Genomic DNA, 17,706 nt, shown 5'->3' with positions numbered 1-17,706 from the left:
TATCAGAGGCTCATTCACCTGCACATCTACCAATGTGATATATGCCATCATGTGCCAGCAATGCCCCTCTGCCATGTACATTGGTCAAACTGGACAGTCTCTACGTAAAAGAATAAATGGACACAAATCAGACGTCAAGAATTATAACATTCAAAACCAGTTGGAGAACACTTCAATCTCTGGTCACTCAATTACAGACCTAAAAGTTGCAATTCTTCAACAAAAAAACTTCAAAAACAGACTCTAATGAGAGAGTGCTGAATTGGAATTAATTTGCAAACTGGATAAATTAACTTAGGCTTGACTAGAGACTGGGAGTGGATGTGTTCATTACACAAAGTAAAACTATTTCCCCATGTTTATTCTCCACCCCCACCCCCCACTGCTCCTCAGACGTTTCTTTTAACTGATGGAAATGGCCCACCTTGATTATCACTACAAAAGGTTTTTCTTTCCTCCTCTCCCCCCGCTCTCCTGCCGGTAATAGCTCATCTTAAGTGATCACTCTCCTTGCAGTTTGTATGATAACACCCATTTTTTTCATGTTTTGTGTGTATATAAATCTCCTCACTGTATTTTCCACTGAATGCATCTGATTAAGTGAGCTGTAGCTCACGAAAGTTTATGCTCAAATAAATTGGTTAGTCTCTAAGGTGCCACAAGTACTCCTTTTCTTTTTGTGAATACAGACTAACACGGCTGTTACTCTGAAACCTGTCATATCTTACAGTTATTAGGAAATACTTCCTATTCAATCAGTAATTAGCAAGGATGTTAAACAGCAGCTTTTACAGTTAAATATTTGTCAATCACAAGGACTGGATAACTGGCATCCAAGGCTATTAAAAGAATTGGCCGAGAATGTTCACTGGATGACTATTGTTGATTTTTAACAAATTAAACTCTGGGGATGTTCCAGTGGATTGGTGAAAACCTAATGTTTAAAAAGGAGTAACTGGAATGACCCAGGTAACACGAGGGCAGTAAGTCTGACATCAATCCTGGGTAAAATTATGGAATGGGTTTTGGAGTGCAAAAGATTGGGCGAGTGGGATAGCTCAGTGGTTTGAGCATTGGCCTGCTAAACCCAGGGTTGTGAGTTCAATCCTTGAGGGGGCCATTTAGGGATCTGGGGCAAAAATTGGGGATTGGTCCTGCTTCGAGCAGGGGGTTGGACTAGATGACCTCCTGAGGTCCCTTCCAATCCTGATATTCTATGAATCTATGAAAAGAGTATATGTAGGTGATGAGCACCAAATAATTTTATCCCTGAAATTACTAAAAAAAATATAATCTAGAGAGAAAGGAAATGCACCGCTACAGACTAGGGACTGAATGGCAGCAGTTCTGCGTAAAAGGAACTAGGGGTGACAGTGGATGAGAAGCTGGATATGAGTCAGCAGTGTGCCCTTGTTGCCAAGAAGGCCAATGGCATTTTGGGATGTATAAGTAGGGGCATAGCGAGCAGATCGAGGGACGTGATCGTTCCCCTCTATTCGACATTGGTGAGGCCTCATCTGGAGTACTGTGTCCAGTTTTGGGCCCCACACTACAAGAAGGATGTGGATAAATTGGAGAGAGTCCAGCGAAGGGCAACAAAAATGATTAGGGGTCTGGAACACATGACTTATGAGGAGAGGCTGAGGGAACTGGGATTGTTTAGTCTGCGGAAGAGAAGAATGAGGGGGGATTTGATAGCTGCTTTCAACTACCTGAGAGGTGGTTCCAGAGAGGATGGTTCTAGACTCTTTTCAGTGGTAGAAGAGGACAGGACAAGGATTAATGGTCTCAAGTTGCAGTGGGGGAGGTTTAGGTTGGATATTAGGAAAAACTTTTTCACTAGGAGGGTGGTGAAACACTGGAATGCATTACCTAGGGAGGTGGTAGAATCTCCTTCCTTAGAAGTTTTTAAGGTCAGGCTTGACAAAGCCCTGGCTGGGATGATTTAATTGGGGATTGGTCCTGCTTTGAGCAGGGGGTTGGACTAGATGACCTCCTGAGGTCTCTTCCAACCCTGATATTCTATGATTCTATGATTCTATGATGAAATAGGCCCAATCTTAATAATTGTTTCTCAAAATGCTAATTCAGGGATCAAACCTATATTATTTTTGTCACATGAGGTTCTTATCATGATGAAAGAAAAGCAAAATACATGTATTAATAAAAAAAGGAAAAGGTGAATGAAACAAAAACAAGCAGTCAATAATGGTTATCTCTCTGTGGAGAGCTTTCAACAGAGTTAATATACCTTAGAGAACGGTAAGTTAAGAACAAAGTATATTATTCCCCATATCATTAGAGTATCATATATAATGAAAACAGTTTATAGATGAGCAAGGGAATTTCCTTTAAGGGTTGATAATTCCTGTTTAGGGATCATGGGTAACATAAAATCTTTTTATAATGGGCAGAGGTAAGTAATCTTAATTTTTTTTTCCAGGTCATGGAACTTAGTTAACTTGATTACTTAGAAGAAGCCATTCAAGACTTAGATGAAATAACATTTTTTCTTACACACCCAAATCATCTTATCGAGTGGTCTTGAGACAGGCAAATTAATGAATACTACCCATTTTAAATTTAAATTACATCCCACTTCTTCTTTCTGTTTATCAAGGTTAGCTTACGTCTCCTCTCCAGGAGTAAAGAGTCTGAACAATCTAGTGCTTAACAGGAGAAGTTAGTATCTTAAATTACAATGGCATTTCAATATTCCATAACTTTTTTTACAAGAATAGTTTAAATTTAATCCCTCAGTAGTGCTTTTGCAATCACCATTTCACCAATTTTGCTGAAGTCTTGATGATGTCATCATCTTGCAGATGCACTGCTAGACTGGAAGCTTGCTTCTTCGTGTTGCTGTGTTGTGGCTTCTTTTCTTTTAGTTTTGCTGCAGTTTGCTTGCTTGAAAAAGGTGAAATGAATAGGCTGATGCAAAACAAGACTGTTGAGATAAGACTACTGAGTTCATATCTCAATTCAGAGAGATTTATACCCTTTCCATAGTTTCTCAGAAGGTGAAAGACACACTTCTGTCAGGGACTTGGCTGGATTCAAATAGCTGCTATCAGCTTTTCATTGGCTCAACACTTTTATTGGGATGGTTTTGGTAGCATCTGCAGTTCATGAATATGCAGTCTGCTAATGCATATGCTGCAGGGTGTAAAACTTCTTAAACTTTGTGGTTATATTGTTTTTATCTTTGTGATGAGAAATTCTCAATATAGCTTGAAAGTTAGTCTTAACTCTATCTTTTCTTTAGTTCATTTTCTGAGCTTCCTTTAATTCCATCAGGGTTTAATTGGACTTGAAATTCAGTTTCATATTAGTCCAAACACTCCTATTCATCTTCTGATAATAGTCCGCATGGATCCCACTTCTGGTGAGCGTGCACCCCAGGTATGCAAGTTCAGAATCTTTTGGCCAGCACTGTCTATTGGGGCCATGCCTGGACACTGAATGCCCTCACAACCCTCCCACACCCAGAGGTATAAAAATCAGAACAGTCCAAGCATTCCACAGTTCTTTTAAATCATCTGTGGGTATGACACAGAATGTTTGGCATTGTCCACTTCTGTTGCACGCTGCATGACTCAAATCCCATATATATCTAGTTAGTATATTAATCTAGATAATATAGTTGTCAGTTTTTCTGATTATTTTTATTCCTGATGGCTTAAAAAAAAGACTTGTTACTGATAGGGACTTTCCTGGTATCAGGATCTAGCCTCTATGACTGATACAAATTCCCCAGGGTTAAAAATTTGCCCCTCTTGTGATGTGGCTGTTCTGCTGAACAACAAACGATATGTGTGCCTTTGTCATTCCTTTTCCAAGAGAACTCTCAAGGCAAGAGAAGCTAGCCTTAAATAATTCCTCCTGAAGCGTTCATGAAAGCCTCCTCAGATACTCAGGAGAAAGGTTCTTACAGGCTTGAACAGGCTTTATCCCTGAGTGCTCCTGTGAACTGTGGTTCACCTTAGAGCTCTCAGGTTCACTCAAAGATGTCAGTTTCTGAGACAAACAAAGCAGCTAAGTCTTTCTTCAGGGCTAAGACATAGGGATCTCCCCCAGGGCCTGTGACAGAGGGACTCAAAAGTCACCATGTGTTAGACTTGTCTCAGGCTCTGCAATCAAAGCATAGCAATGACCTAAGATGGGTCCCTCTGGTACATAGGAACCATAGTGAAATTAATGTCTGTGGTACTGGTGAAATCTGGGACCATATTTTCCTCCAGCACTGACTGACTGGTATCCAGGACTCTGGGAATCCAACATTCTGGTACTCAGCATCGCCATCCTGAACTTCTTGGTACCATTTTTATCATCCTACTTATACAAGCAGGAACTCTGGCATTTGTACCAACTCACCTCCCTTCCTGGATAGAAGAGACACAGGAACACCCTACCATACAAGACAGGGTTGCCCCACTGCTGGAGAAGAAATACTCCTTTTCGTTTTCCCCTTATTTATTAAGAAGGGAATCATCCTCTGCTTACTCTTCCTCTCTGTGGTTATCACTTTGGGAATTAGGGAGGAACTCAAGAAAATGTTCACTGAACAGGAAAAGGCTTACGTCTCACAAGGAACAGGCCCCACTGGTATTCTCCTCTGTGTCCATCAGTCCAATATTCATTTTGTCATCACTTATGGCCCTACTCGGCACCTTGGAGTATGCATCCCAATTCTCGCAAGCCAGGTTTCACTGCCACCCTATTATAATGTTAGATCTCCTTCCACTAGGAGATTGTATAGACCTTCCCAACCCAAATCAGTTGGTGCATTCAGAGATCCTAAATAAATAGGAGGAGGAGAGCAAGGAGAGTCAACAAACAAATGCTGAGGAACAATTGATCCCAGCAGCAATTTCATCATTGGCCCCTGCTGAGGCAGTGAATCCCTCCATGCCTTGTCCAATGGATGATAGTAAGGCATTCCAAGATTTGATGGAGCTGGAGCTAGAGCAAGAGAAGTCACAAAATCAGCTAAACAGTCTATCCTCTTTCATGCCTGGTAGACTTGCCATGCCTATTAATGAGGGATTGTTGCAGCTTGCAAAGGAATTGTGGCAGACTCCAACATCAATATCAACAATATCCAAAGAAGCAGACAGACATACCAAGTCCCTCCCAATATATTTGAGTACTTTTATTTGCATCTGGTACCATGGTCACATATCCTAGATCATGCTCAAGAGCAGATGATTGCTCAGACTTCGCTGAGGGCTGCTTTCAATGTGATTGACACTGCTGCATGCACTATGGCTATATCTGTGGTGATGCAAACATTCTCCTGGTGCCCGTCATCAAGGATATCTAAATAGATTCAGACATTTATAGAGGATCTTGTCTTTTAGGGCTGTGACTTAAACTCCAAGGCTGACAAAGTCTTCAATTTGTTAAAAGGCTCTTGGCGCTATCTTGTGCTCTCTGGATTTGCACACCCCATCCCCAAGGAGAAAGCGAACCAGACACCAAAGGCTCTGCAAGCAGAGTCCCTGTATCCCATTCTACTATAAATCACAGAGAACATGCAAAACACTAAAGAAGAACCAGAGATCCCAATGCGGGCACCCCTGTTCCACTTCCTCAGCTTCTGTGAACTCCACATCTTTCTCTTGAGAGCAAGTTTGATTTCATAGTCCAGAGCCTGGCAGAACCTACAAAGGATCTATACTTTTTCTCACACAAATCACTTTTTGACAACCACTTTGCACCTTTCTGGAACATTTGGGCAGGCATCATCAAGGACCAGTGGGTCTTAGAGCTTGTCAGCAAAGGGGTATTGACTACAATTCTAGGACCTACCTACCACCCATCTTTTTTTCCCCATCCCTTTTCAGGGACCTTTCTCACAAGACACTGTTGAAACAGGACATGGCATCCCTGCCACAACTTGAAGCAGTGGAGGATATGTCCTTAGTATTCTGGGGCAAAGGGTTCTACTCCAATTATTTCTAATCCCAGAGAAGAAAGGGGGTTGGCAACCTATCCTGGACCTTCAACATCTCAACAAGCTCATCCATCATTTCAGGTTCAGGTTGGTGACTCTAACCTCTATAATCCCCTTGTTAGAGCCTCAAGACTGGTTTGTCTCTCTCCACCTTCAAGGTAACTCTCCATACACCCAGCTCAGAGGAAATATCTCAGATTTAGGGTAAGGAAGATTCACTACCAATACAGGATCATGCCCTTTCATCTTTCCACAATACTGAAGGTTTTCACCCATTGCTTGTCCATGGTGGCAGCTTATTTGAGATGACAAAGTATTCAGGTGTACCCCTATCTCAACCATTGACTCATCTGCAATACATCTCCCCAGAATATGCACAGCTTGATCCATGTAATCCAAAGACTCTTTTCTAATTTGGGCTTCAAAATAAAAAGGGAAAAAATCCACTTTCACTCCAACTCAAATTACAAAGTCCATAGGAGCCATCATAGATGTGCGGTCAGTGAGTGCTTGTCTCCCACAAGAAAGGTTCCAAACTATAGTGGTCCTTGTCAACTATCTAAGGCTCATCCAAAGATATTAGTAAGAGCATGCCTCAGACTTCTTGGTCTTATGGCTTCCTGCACCGACATGACACAGTTTGCCAGACTTCCTCTATGCTCCATGCAAAGGTGGTTAAAATCAGCGTATCTGCTAAACAAACATCTCATGGACCTCCAGATGACAATCTACCAGGAAGTTCTCTCTTTGTTAAACTGGTGGAAGGCTGCCTTCATATTTTCAAGGGAGTACCCTTCTCCTCACCTCTGCCCAGACTCTGGTGACAGATACTTCCACTCAGGAATGCGGATTCATTTAAAGTGCCTACAGATTTAGAGCATGTGTTCTCCACAAGAAGCCTATCTTCAACTAAATATTGTGGATTTCAGAGCCTTCTGCCTGGCATGCAAAGAATAATTCCCACAGTCTAGTTTCCACAATCCAAGTGCTGACAGACAATATCAGAGCCATGTGCCAGCTCAGTGGATGGGGGAGGAGAGGGTCAGGTTATCTCCACTCTTTTAAGAGGCTGTTTGGTTTTGGATTTTCTGCCTACTTAATCAGATTATGCGCTGTACCTGCCATGCATTCAGAGTTCTCTAGAAAATCAGATACCTTCCTCAGATACTTTTGGATAATGGGATTGATGCACACCTACTGGTCAGTCCTGTTGATACTTAGCATCCTCAGGGAACTGATATCATACAGAAGCTTGGTGATCATGTTAGCCCTAGCATGGACCAAGTAATTCTTGTGCTTGAATCTGACCACCCTGTCAATGCATCCCCAATCACATTACCTATGCTGCATGACAGTCTCACAGAATCACAGACAGATCCTGCACTCAAATGAGCACCATTACATCTGGCAGCCAACATGCCAAATGATTAAATGCCACAGAAAGGAGCCATTCAGCTAAAGTTCAAAACATTCTGGTTCATAGCAAAAACAAACAAACAACACACACTTCAAAAAAACTCTACGAGACTGATTTACAAAGCAAAGTGGGGAAAAGTTTTCTATTTGGGCATCTGTGATGGTCTTTGCTCATGAGGAGAGTTGCCTAGTGGTCAGGGGGCTGTAACCCTTGGACGTGTGAAGGGTGTGGGGTTGGTAGGGGAGCTGTGGCCCTCAAATCTACGGGGCTCTGTCCTAGAGCCCTGTGAGATCAACAAAAGGGTCTGACACCTACGAGCACCTTAAGATCTCAATCCCTGGGCCACTTCCTATCACCGTGGTTTTGTCCAAAGTTCACAGTCTGTAACAGGAGTGTATGAAGGGGGTCAGCTCACCACTTGGGGCTGGCTTGTCAAGGTAGCTCTCTCCTTCTTGGGGTGGCAGCTGCCTCCCCGTGTGCTTTGGCACTCTGGTCAGGTCAGTATCAAATCTCTCCCTTTCAGGGGTAGTCAATAAACAAAACATGGGGAATTAACATAAATAAATTGGGTTAGAATGTGGGAGGGGAATATGTCTCCTTCTCAGGGTCTATCAGAGGCAGGACCTCCCTTCCCTCAGGGAGGGACAATCAGGCAGCTGGTAATGGGAGAAATCCTGCTTTCCCTCAGCCCTTTCCTCAGTATTGCAAGGTAAAGGTCCTTTCTCTTCCCTTGCCTGTCCACAGATAAGCTGTTCTGCTCCTTTTTAACTCTTTCTCCAGTCTGTGCATCTCTTGCAGGTGTGGTGGGGCAGGGCTGGCTGAGCCCAGAGCAGCTCCTCAACCCCTTGTTGCCCAGTGTAGAGTTTTTATATCCCATCTCAGGATCCTCAAAATCACCTGACACCCTTGACAATCACATTTCTTCTGTTTTGTTCCATTGACTAGCCCTAAAACAATTGAGATTTCCCATCAACTCCATAAAAAGTATATTTAGCAACAATTTCTGCACATTACACTCATATTCAGGGCCATATATCGTATCTCTCACTGTACAGTTATTAAATTCTTCAATGGTCTCATGCTCATATTTTCCACACTTCTCTGGGACCCCAATATAGTGTTAATAGGCTAAATGGGCCTCCTCTGTGAGCTCCTAGTGAGCTGTTCTTATACAACCCTTCCTTGAAGCCTTAACGTCAGCTTGGAGAGTAGGTGCAATTCAGGCTTTCAAAGCTGGTCCATGTTGCATGGTACTTCATAAAGATAAGGTGACTCTTAGGCCTTAGCCCAAGTTTCTGACCAAGATCAAGTCAGATTTTAATTTGAATAAATTTATTCACCTACCAATTTTCTTCCCCAAAGCTCATTTAAATTAAGAGGAAGCTAAACTAGACATCTTTGATATGTTGGGAGCACTATCATATTATCTTGGTAGGACGTGGCCTTTCAGGAACTCCCCTAGATTTTTGTGACCTCTGCAGGCAACATTAAGGTTCAGGCCATATCTTCTTAACTGCTTAAATGGATATTTAACTATAAGATCTTGCTGTGGGTTAGCGAGGTAAGATCCATGTATACACATTGCAGCCCACTCCACCTGAGGCAGCCTGCACTGATGCCTTAAGAAACATTCTTATTTTTAGAAAGTTACAGGATGCTTATGTGGAAATGAGTCCACGTATTCACCCAGCACTATTCCTTAGATGAGGCTTCCAGACTGGATGTCTGCTTTGGTAGAGCCGTCCTGCAATCCTTGTTTAAATAGAACTCCTTCGCTCCCACCGTCAAGCCGGGAGGTGTGATCTATATGGACAATCACTGAAAGAAGAAAAAAATGGTTATGTACCTTACTGTTGTTCTCCAAGATGTTCACGTGGATGCTACAACCCACCTTCCTTCCACACTTCTGCAGACTCCTAGAGCTCTGGACTTCTGTGTTGTCAAAGGAACTGAGGGACAATTAGCCAGGCTCTGCCTTTTCTGCCCTTGGGTGAGGACATCCAGAGAGAAAGTGTGGCCCTAATGGACATTGCTGGCCAAAAGAATCCAATCACATGTTCATGAAATTCATGGACACCAGAAGTGGGATCCAATTGTACCACACATCTAAAAGAAACCCCAGTTCCTGTAAAGCCAAGTCACCATTCTTTCCCAGGTGCTTGAGTAACACTGGAAAGTATGTTTTTTTAATGAACAGGGAAGGCTAGCTGAACTAAAAAAGAAAGCCAAAGCTGGCTTTAATGTTTGTGTGCCAGTGTGTATTTAATTTACCCATGAGTTTATATCTTTTATAGACAGACACACAGAATTACTATCCCAGAAACTACATTCATTCTTCCCTTTGTAACTGTACTGTGGATAGGTATTTTGAATGTATGATTGATGGATATTTCAGACTTCCCAAGGGTTGGGTACCCTGTTTATAAAAACGGAGAGTCACAGTGAAATTCATTCTGAGACTATTTAGACATACACTACAATTCTTTCTTCCCCAAGAGCTAACTTCAATTTCAGTGTGCTACAAGCTGCTTTGTGAAGATGTGGCAGCAACAGGCTACATAAATCAAGTTAAAGCATAAAAGGGCTATCAATATTGCCAGACAATAGAACATAAAGTAATTATAGAATCAGAACAAAACATGCAGGTTGGTGTAAAGATAAATACTTTGTTTAGTACCTTCTGTATTATTGTATGTTAACCACCAACCAGGGTATTGTTGTATTATACAGAATATGATTTTAAAAGGACTTTTATTATTGGTGGCAACACTATTATGATATTTGCTAATGTACATTATGTATGAAACAGATCTTTATTTTTACTAATAATTGTTTTTTGTATTAAGAGGAAGACAAAATGGCATTGTTGTTTTAAAATCAAGAAATATACATTTTGCCATGAAATTAGTTGGGCAAACTTTGCTGTCAGATTAGATTAGTTTTGGAAAGTTCTTAAAGCCTAGTATAAACACAGTGCATTTTAAGATCAAAAGAAAGCAATAATTTGCACTATCTAATGTGACTATGAAAATGCAAATGGCCTTCAAAAATGGCTTTTTAAAAATTCTCTTTCAGGGACGAAGCTGTGAGCTTAATTACAATGATTGCCTAATACAGACCTGCTCCACTGGGTTTCTTTGCAATGATGGAATAAACAATATCACCTGTTTACCTGCTATCCCCCAGAGCAACAGAACTACCACTGAAATGGATGGAGTGCCCCCTACTGAGGTTTTAGACAGTGACCTTACTCCAGCAATTCCTGTTTCTACTGGGATTTGGTCTAAACATGCTACTCCTGATTTTCATACAATGCAGATATCCCAAGGTAAGATGGAGATAGAATGAATAAAGCTCTTAGGAATCCACATGTTGAAACTTGTCTCTTTATTAGTGCCTTATAACAGGTGACAGTGTAGAACAAAAATGTTTTCTTTTCCTTGGCTCTGTTTGTTTGTTTTCCAAATGTTAACTCTTTCTTTCTATTATGCCTCATTCTCTCTATGTGAGTTTTCTCACCATCCTTGGTTAATCTGTCTAAACATAATTGGAAGTTTGGTGTTTTCTTTCAGAAAATGATTTCCTGTCCCAGTACCTGACCCTACCAGTGCAGAAAATTGAACTCTCTCATCATTTGGTTTTCATTTAGCTTTGTTGGTGTGTACAATTTTGTATGCCTTATATCCTGTTTAGCTCTCTCTGATCCTAATTCCAGCCTCCCCTTCTTCCATGGCTTGTCGGCAGCAGGCAGATAATGTGTCTTGCTCTATGGGGACCTTAGACTTCTCTTTCTAGTTCACATCTTCACTCAGTGCATCCTTTTCTTTGCTTAGAAATGTTTTTATACATAAGAACATCTACAACAATATCATCAAGCTTTTGTTCATTTTAACTGTTTATAGTTGTGTTTTTCACATGCAGAGAAATGAAAGTCCCTTGCACTAGTTTGGAAACCTTTTCTCTAAAATTGAACAGTATTGTAAGGGTAGTGGTGTATTTTGACCGTCATATGTCTAATAGTACATCTACACTGCAGCTGGAGGTGTAATTTGCAGCTTCAAAGATATACATGTGCTTGCTTAGATCAAGCCGTCGCGCTAAAAATAGCAGTGTAATCCTGCCCAAGGCCCTAGGTAAGTGTTCAGGAACCCTAGGCTTTGCCGCCACCTATGCATGCCTTGCTACACTGCTATTTTTAGCACTCGAGCTTAATCAAAGTAAGTACTGGAGATTATACCTCCAGCTGCACACCCTAAATTGTGATCTATTCGTTTAATTAATGGTATTAAATATGATGGACATTGTACATTAAATGCCATAATTGCTTGCCTCTATCTTAAGTGTCCCCCAAAGTGATTATTTTTATAAGAAGTAAGTCATTTTAGAGGTCCTCGTTTTATTTAGGTAATGCAGTTTTATTTAACATTTGATTTTCTGTCGAGGCTAATCGTTTCAGGATTTGTTGCAGTTATGTTGGTTTTTTAAGTTGGTAATAGTCCTAGTTGATGTAGGTAACCAAATTGTCTGAGATCCAATTAGTAAATATGACAGTAATTCTTCCAACACATCATATCAACTAATTCACTGAAGTTCTCAGTGGCAAATATTTGTAATTCATTCATTTTTATATTGATTTAGAAAATTTAATACTTCTGTTCTCAGCAATGCCATTTGTTCTGACTCTGGCCCTCACACAGAAAGTGAGTAATGGGAGGGTTTGTGTTTACTCAGCTCTTGAGGTCACTAAAACCTCTCTTACACTTTTATTAAGAATATGATTTATGGAGTTGTATTTGTCTGCTATATAATGCCTTGGTGAGAATTAATGGTATGTAGGTGGCAGTGCAATTTGCTGCAGATTCAGCCCAGGGCCAAAGTTGTTCATTTTTTATTTTCTTCTAATTCTTTTCTACTTTTTATCCTTAAAGGTCTGAAAAAGACAGACATTGTCAGCTATGGGATTCTTCTGACCACTAATGTGGCTAGCTTAAACTCCAGCATATCTTTTGAAAGCAATGGACTAGGAGAAGTAATTGCCACTGGAGAGTCTTTAACAATATTCAGGCTAGCTTCCTCAACAGATGTTCTCTCTCCACAAATTCTTAGTTTTGCTGCTCTAGTCTCAGCACAAATAAAATCTGACATCATACCTCTGCCACATCTGGCCATTGGTACTTCCATAGAATTAATGTCAGGATTGCTTCCCCAGGATAAGTATGATATGACCCCATTTATCAGTTGTTCCTTAATGACAGTTTCTGTTTACTCAACACAAGCTTCATCATTAGAGAGCCATCAGACTGTTTCTTTATCGGCAACAGACGTGAGTTCAGTAATTAGTAGCATACCAGGAGTTGAGATTGAATTAAATAGTTACTCATTACTCTCCCATGGATGCCTGCTTACAACTGCTTCTTCGAGTGCACCTTCAATTCTCTCTAGATTGCCTCAAGAGGGTACTGGAGAACAGTCATCTGTTTTCTCAACATCAGTAGGAGAGCACTGGAGTTTACTGAACCCCTCAATAGCTCTTGATTCTCCTGTTAAGACATTTTTTTCAAAAACAGGCAGCTTTCGTTAGCTTATTAGTTATGCACAAAGCCCAAATGCAAACATCCCTTCCCAGTGAATGTCTGGTTATTACCTTTTCATCCACCGACCAGAGACTCACAAACATCAAATCACAGTCTGCTGATTCTTTAAGTGAATTAAGCCAAACATGTACAACGTGTTCTATGACTGAAATAAAACCCTCTGCTGAATTCTCAGATCAAGTTTTGCATAGCAAACAGTCCCCTTTTTATGAGACATTCTGGATGAACTCAATAATATTAACCAGCTGGTTCACACTAATGGGAGCTACTGCTATTACTTCTGGGCATTTGTTTTCTTCAGTTAGTGAAATATCATCATCAGTGGAGTACACAGAACTGTCATCCTCATATCCCACTAAAGGAAGTACAGTTAAATTCCTAACAGAAGGATATGTTCTATCTATGACCTTGCAAGAATTGAACACTATTTTTCCATGCATTCATTCAGACTGTATAACCATTGTACCTTCACAAACCATCTTTATAGAACCATCATTTTCAACAATTATCTGATAGGAAAATTAACTGCTTCTGAGAAGCTGATGGCAAAACCAATTCTACCATTGGAATCAAATCTATATGATGTCATTATGGACATGTCTCAGTTAAAGGGTCAAGATACTTTCTTACATACTCAGCTGAGTGGTGCACTTCAAGAACCAGTTACCAGCCACATAGCAGATAGTTCTTCTGATCACAAAACAAATTTACAGATCAATCCAGATGAGACTCTCAACATATTTTCCAAAACAGTTCAATCAAGTGTTCTGGATATGCACCTTCAGTCTACGGAAGTTCAGTATATAGACACAATGGTCGATTACCCTGAAGGGAATTCATTATTTGCATCTTCCAGTGACATGCTATCTTACTCAGTTTTACTTGGGCAATTGCCCCATGTAGAAATACATTCTCCTAAAATATTAGAAACACAGGATTTATCATCTCATGCTGATTATCTGACTTTAAATTCTGCCTTATAAAAGTCTAGCAGTACTTCTTGGGAATATTTGAGAAGGACACTCAGTACTGATATTCATGATAAGGAACTTCTTACAAGTCTAAACAGTCTTTTACCCAAATATAATATGTCTGCAGTGGACTCAACTCCTGCCCTCTATCAGCTGATATTATCTGGTGAGTTTCCCATTTATATTCAGTAAACTTTTGAGTTGGTGTTTTTTATACAGAGATGAAAGAGCCTGTCGTGGTTGCCAGGTGCTCAAAACAGATTCATTGTAATCAGGGCAGGAGCCAGTTCAATGGATATGACACCTGCTGCTGTACCTGACACAGAAGGTTATCCTTCATGCACTGCCACATAGGCTATCAGATCAATATAGAAGTAGGTTGGAGACTGCTATACTGCTGTCAGGCAATCAGAGACTGAACAAGTCCAATTCATTACAATGAATCTTTCAAAATTTCAGGTATAACTTGTGTTATTCTTTCTTTCTTTCTAATCAAAAATAATCTTTGTCTGCTTGGATACAACACAGAGAACAATTCTTCACATTTTGGGGGGGGGGGGGTTGGTTTAATTTCAAAAATAGAGAAAGACCAAGGTGGCTCTATACTTTTTACCCCTGGAGAGAACTATCTTTTATATATAAAATATTATAATTATGTTGCTAGTTTTGATTCTAAAATAGGAGTCAAACTGTGGTTAAAACTTTATTAAGAACAATCATTAGTGGTATATCTGTAAGAATACAGAAACACTTTCAGAAATGAGGTCTGGATGTTTAGAAAAAAACATTTTAAAAAGAGGCCTATGAATTCTAAAGTAATAAAAATACTAGATTTTTTTAAAGCTTCTATACAAATACTGATTTTGTTGGAATATATTCAAAACACTCTTCTGCCTTTTACCAGGAAAAGCCTGTAAAATTAATGGCAGTGAATCCTGAGAAAGGCTTCCAGCTTTCAGAGCTTCTTTGCCTTTGCTTAAGGTTTACATTGTGAAAACTGGATTACTTTTATTTTGTTGAATCTGGACCATGAAGAGAAAATACAAAGTTTTCTTGAATGTAAAAGGCAGGGACCACAATATTGTCACTTGCATTTTGGCATAACTTTTTTTAGTATGTGGAAAGAGAAATCATTCTTCTTGGAGTGATTATCCACATGTACTTTACTCTTGGTGCACATGGGCTTCATGTATGTACAACAGCAGCTTCTGTTGGGGTTGCACCTGTGCCATAGATATTCACCCACTCCTCCCAAATGAAGACATAAAAGGGTGGTGGGGGTGGGGTCGTAGGTTCAGCTGTCCCTCAGTTCCTTCTTATTGCCCACGGCAGTCAGATGGAATCTTTCATGGCTCACCTGCTCTTTTGTGACTGTTGCAGTTAGTATTGTTATAGATAGTTATTTAAGTTTTAGTTTGCGTCCTGGATTAAAAAAAAATAATTGTTTTTAATATTCTTTAATCATTTTTCATAGATATTCAGTAGGCTCAATGCCCCTCTCCATGTCCTTCCTGACCTATTTGCTCCAGATAACAACAAGAAATACCAGGTATCATGCTCCAGAGTGGGCTCCACACGGGGCACTCTGTCAGATGCCTTTCTTATCTCGTCAACATTGAGACTACATATGCCTCCCCACCACCGATCTGCATGATAGCAAAAGTCCTGAGGAAGCAAAATGATAGATGAATTATGATAATAGCCCAATCATAAGTCAGGCAATTCTCCTGTTCAGATTTGGTGAATCTCTCAGTGCAGCCCCACTCACTTTGCCTGATCTGTCCAACAGTCTCACAGAAGAACAGTCAGATCATACGCTCACCAAAAAAAAAAAAAAAAAAAAAAAGCTGTTCAGCTGAAATTCATAACATTCTACTCCAAAGCAGGAAAGTTTCAACTATGCGGACATGTAAAGCTAAGTGGGAAAGATTTTCTATTGGGCCATCTCCTTTGAGAACATCAATTTCAGTGATATTGGATTAGCTACTAACCCTGGAATAATCTAGACATTATATTAGTTCCGTAAGGGTCCAGTGAGCAGCAATATCTGCACATCTCCCTCCTATCAAGGGCCATACTGTATTTTCTCACCCTTCAGTGGCTAGATTCTTTAAGGGCCGTTCACATGTTTTCCCCCTGTTTCGGGAACCCCTTCCCTCTTGGGACTTCAATATAGAATTAAAAGGGTTGATGGGTTCTCCCCTTTCAGCCTTTAGCAACCAGTTCCCTATCCCACTTATCAGTTAAGTCTGCCTTTTTAGTAGCCATTACATCAACTTGAAGGGTAGGGGAGTTTCAGGCCCTCATGGAGGGCCTCCCTTATGTAATGTTTCTTAAAGGACAAGGTTAGTCTCAGGCCTCATCCCAGGCTTCTGCCCAAAATTGTTTAAGTGCCATGTGAGCCATTTTATTCATCTACCAGTTTTCTTCCCCAAGCCTCATTCAGCCCTGGGGAAAGCTGAATATCATATACTTCATGTTGTAAGGGTATTGTCTTATTACCTGAATAAAACAAAGTCATTCAGGAGTGTTCCTAGATCTTTGCTGTGGCCTTCGGTGACAAGGTTACAAACAGGTCTGGCAATAGCCTCACAGAGGTTATCAAATGAGTCTCCATCTGCATAAGAACATGTTACAAGCTAGCCAAGTAGGATCCACCTGATCACATTAGAGTTTATTTCATTAGCACTCAAACAGCCTGTTTCCTCTATGATGACTGTCCCTATTTCTGAATTATGTAGGGCAGATTCATGCAGGCCACACGTTTACAAGATACACTGTTCTTTTGTAAAAGTGTTTAGATTGCCTATTTTGGTAGTTCTGTTGTGCGGTCACTGTTTGAGACGTTAGGCTGTCGGTGTGCAGACACCACTGCTTTCTGTGCTGACCAATATTGTCTTATTGTTTACTTGTACATCTACCTATACCTATCTGCCCTTGTCTTATATTCAGATTGTAAGCCTCTTGGGGCAGGGACTGTCTTTTGGTTCTGTGTATGTACAGCATCTCACTTAATGGGGTCCTGGTCTATGGTGCCTATGCTCTATGGGAATACAAATGAATAATGAAATAATAATAATGGGACTCCTAATACCATCACACCAACAATTCCTTGTTAGTCACAAATAGTGGAATCTATGTGGACAATAACTCCAAGAAGAAAGAAAGGTTATGTATTCTACTGTGGTTCTTCAAGATATGTTGTACAAATGGATTCCATAACCCCAACCTACTTCCTCACTAATACAGTGTACTACTCCTCTGGGATTCTGTATTGGCAAAGGAACTAAGGAATGGTTGAGCCCGTTCTGTTTTTTATGCCCTCAGGTGTGGGGCATAAGGGCACCTAAGGCCCAGTGTGGTCCCAACAGACATTGCTGGCCAAAAGAATCTGATCCCAGGTGCATGGGGCCCATGCACATCACGAGTGGAATCCATGTACAAAACACATCTCAAAGACCTACAGTTTCTGTAAGGCAAGTAACTGGTCTTAATTCATAGTGTTTATGGTGAATAAAGGTCATAAAGTTACTGTATTTATTAATATGGTATCTCATCCAATATATCAGAGGTCTCCAATCTGTGGGGCGCACCTCATGGGGGGGGCGCCAAGGAGTGTTTGGGGTGTGTGGCTGGGGCCTGGGCCAGCCCCCATGGGGTGGGGCAGGGAAGGAGTGCCAACCTGCTCTGCTCCCAGCCCTGTGCCCGGGGTCCCGGCTGCTGGCCCCGTGCGTGCTGTCAGCTGTGGCCCCAGCCTCAGGTCCCTTA

The 17,706-nt window shown here is 40.8% G+C and overlaps 1 protein-coding gene across 1 annotated transcript in view; it reads left to right on the top strand.

Moving 5' to 3' along the window:
• The window catches only part of EYS (eyes shut homolog), a 1,492,075-nt gene that overhangs the window by 848,760 nt on the left and 625,609 nt on the right, over window positions 1–17,706 (top strand). The window contains exon 29 of the mRNA XM_084624916.1: window positions 10,449–10,701. Coding sequence (XP_084481042.1) covers window positions 10,449–10,701 — 253 coding nt within the window. The remainder of the gene's footprint in view (window positions 1–10,448; window positions 10,702–17,706) is intronic.

This window comes from Lepidochelys olivacea (genome assembly GCF_965140295.1).
Source record: "Lepidochelys olivacea isolate rLepOli2 genome assembly, chromosome: 3".
Classification (NCBI taxonomy): Eukaryota; Metazoa; Chordata; order Testudines; family Cheloniidae; genus Lepidochelys; species Lepidochelys olivacea.
Note: the sequence above shows the minus strand (reverse complement) of the source record. Positions and strands in the feature narration are given on the sequence as shown.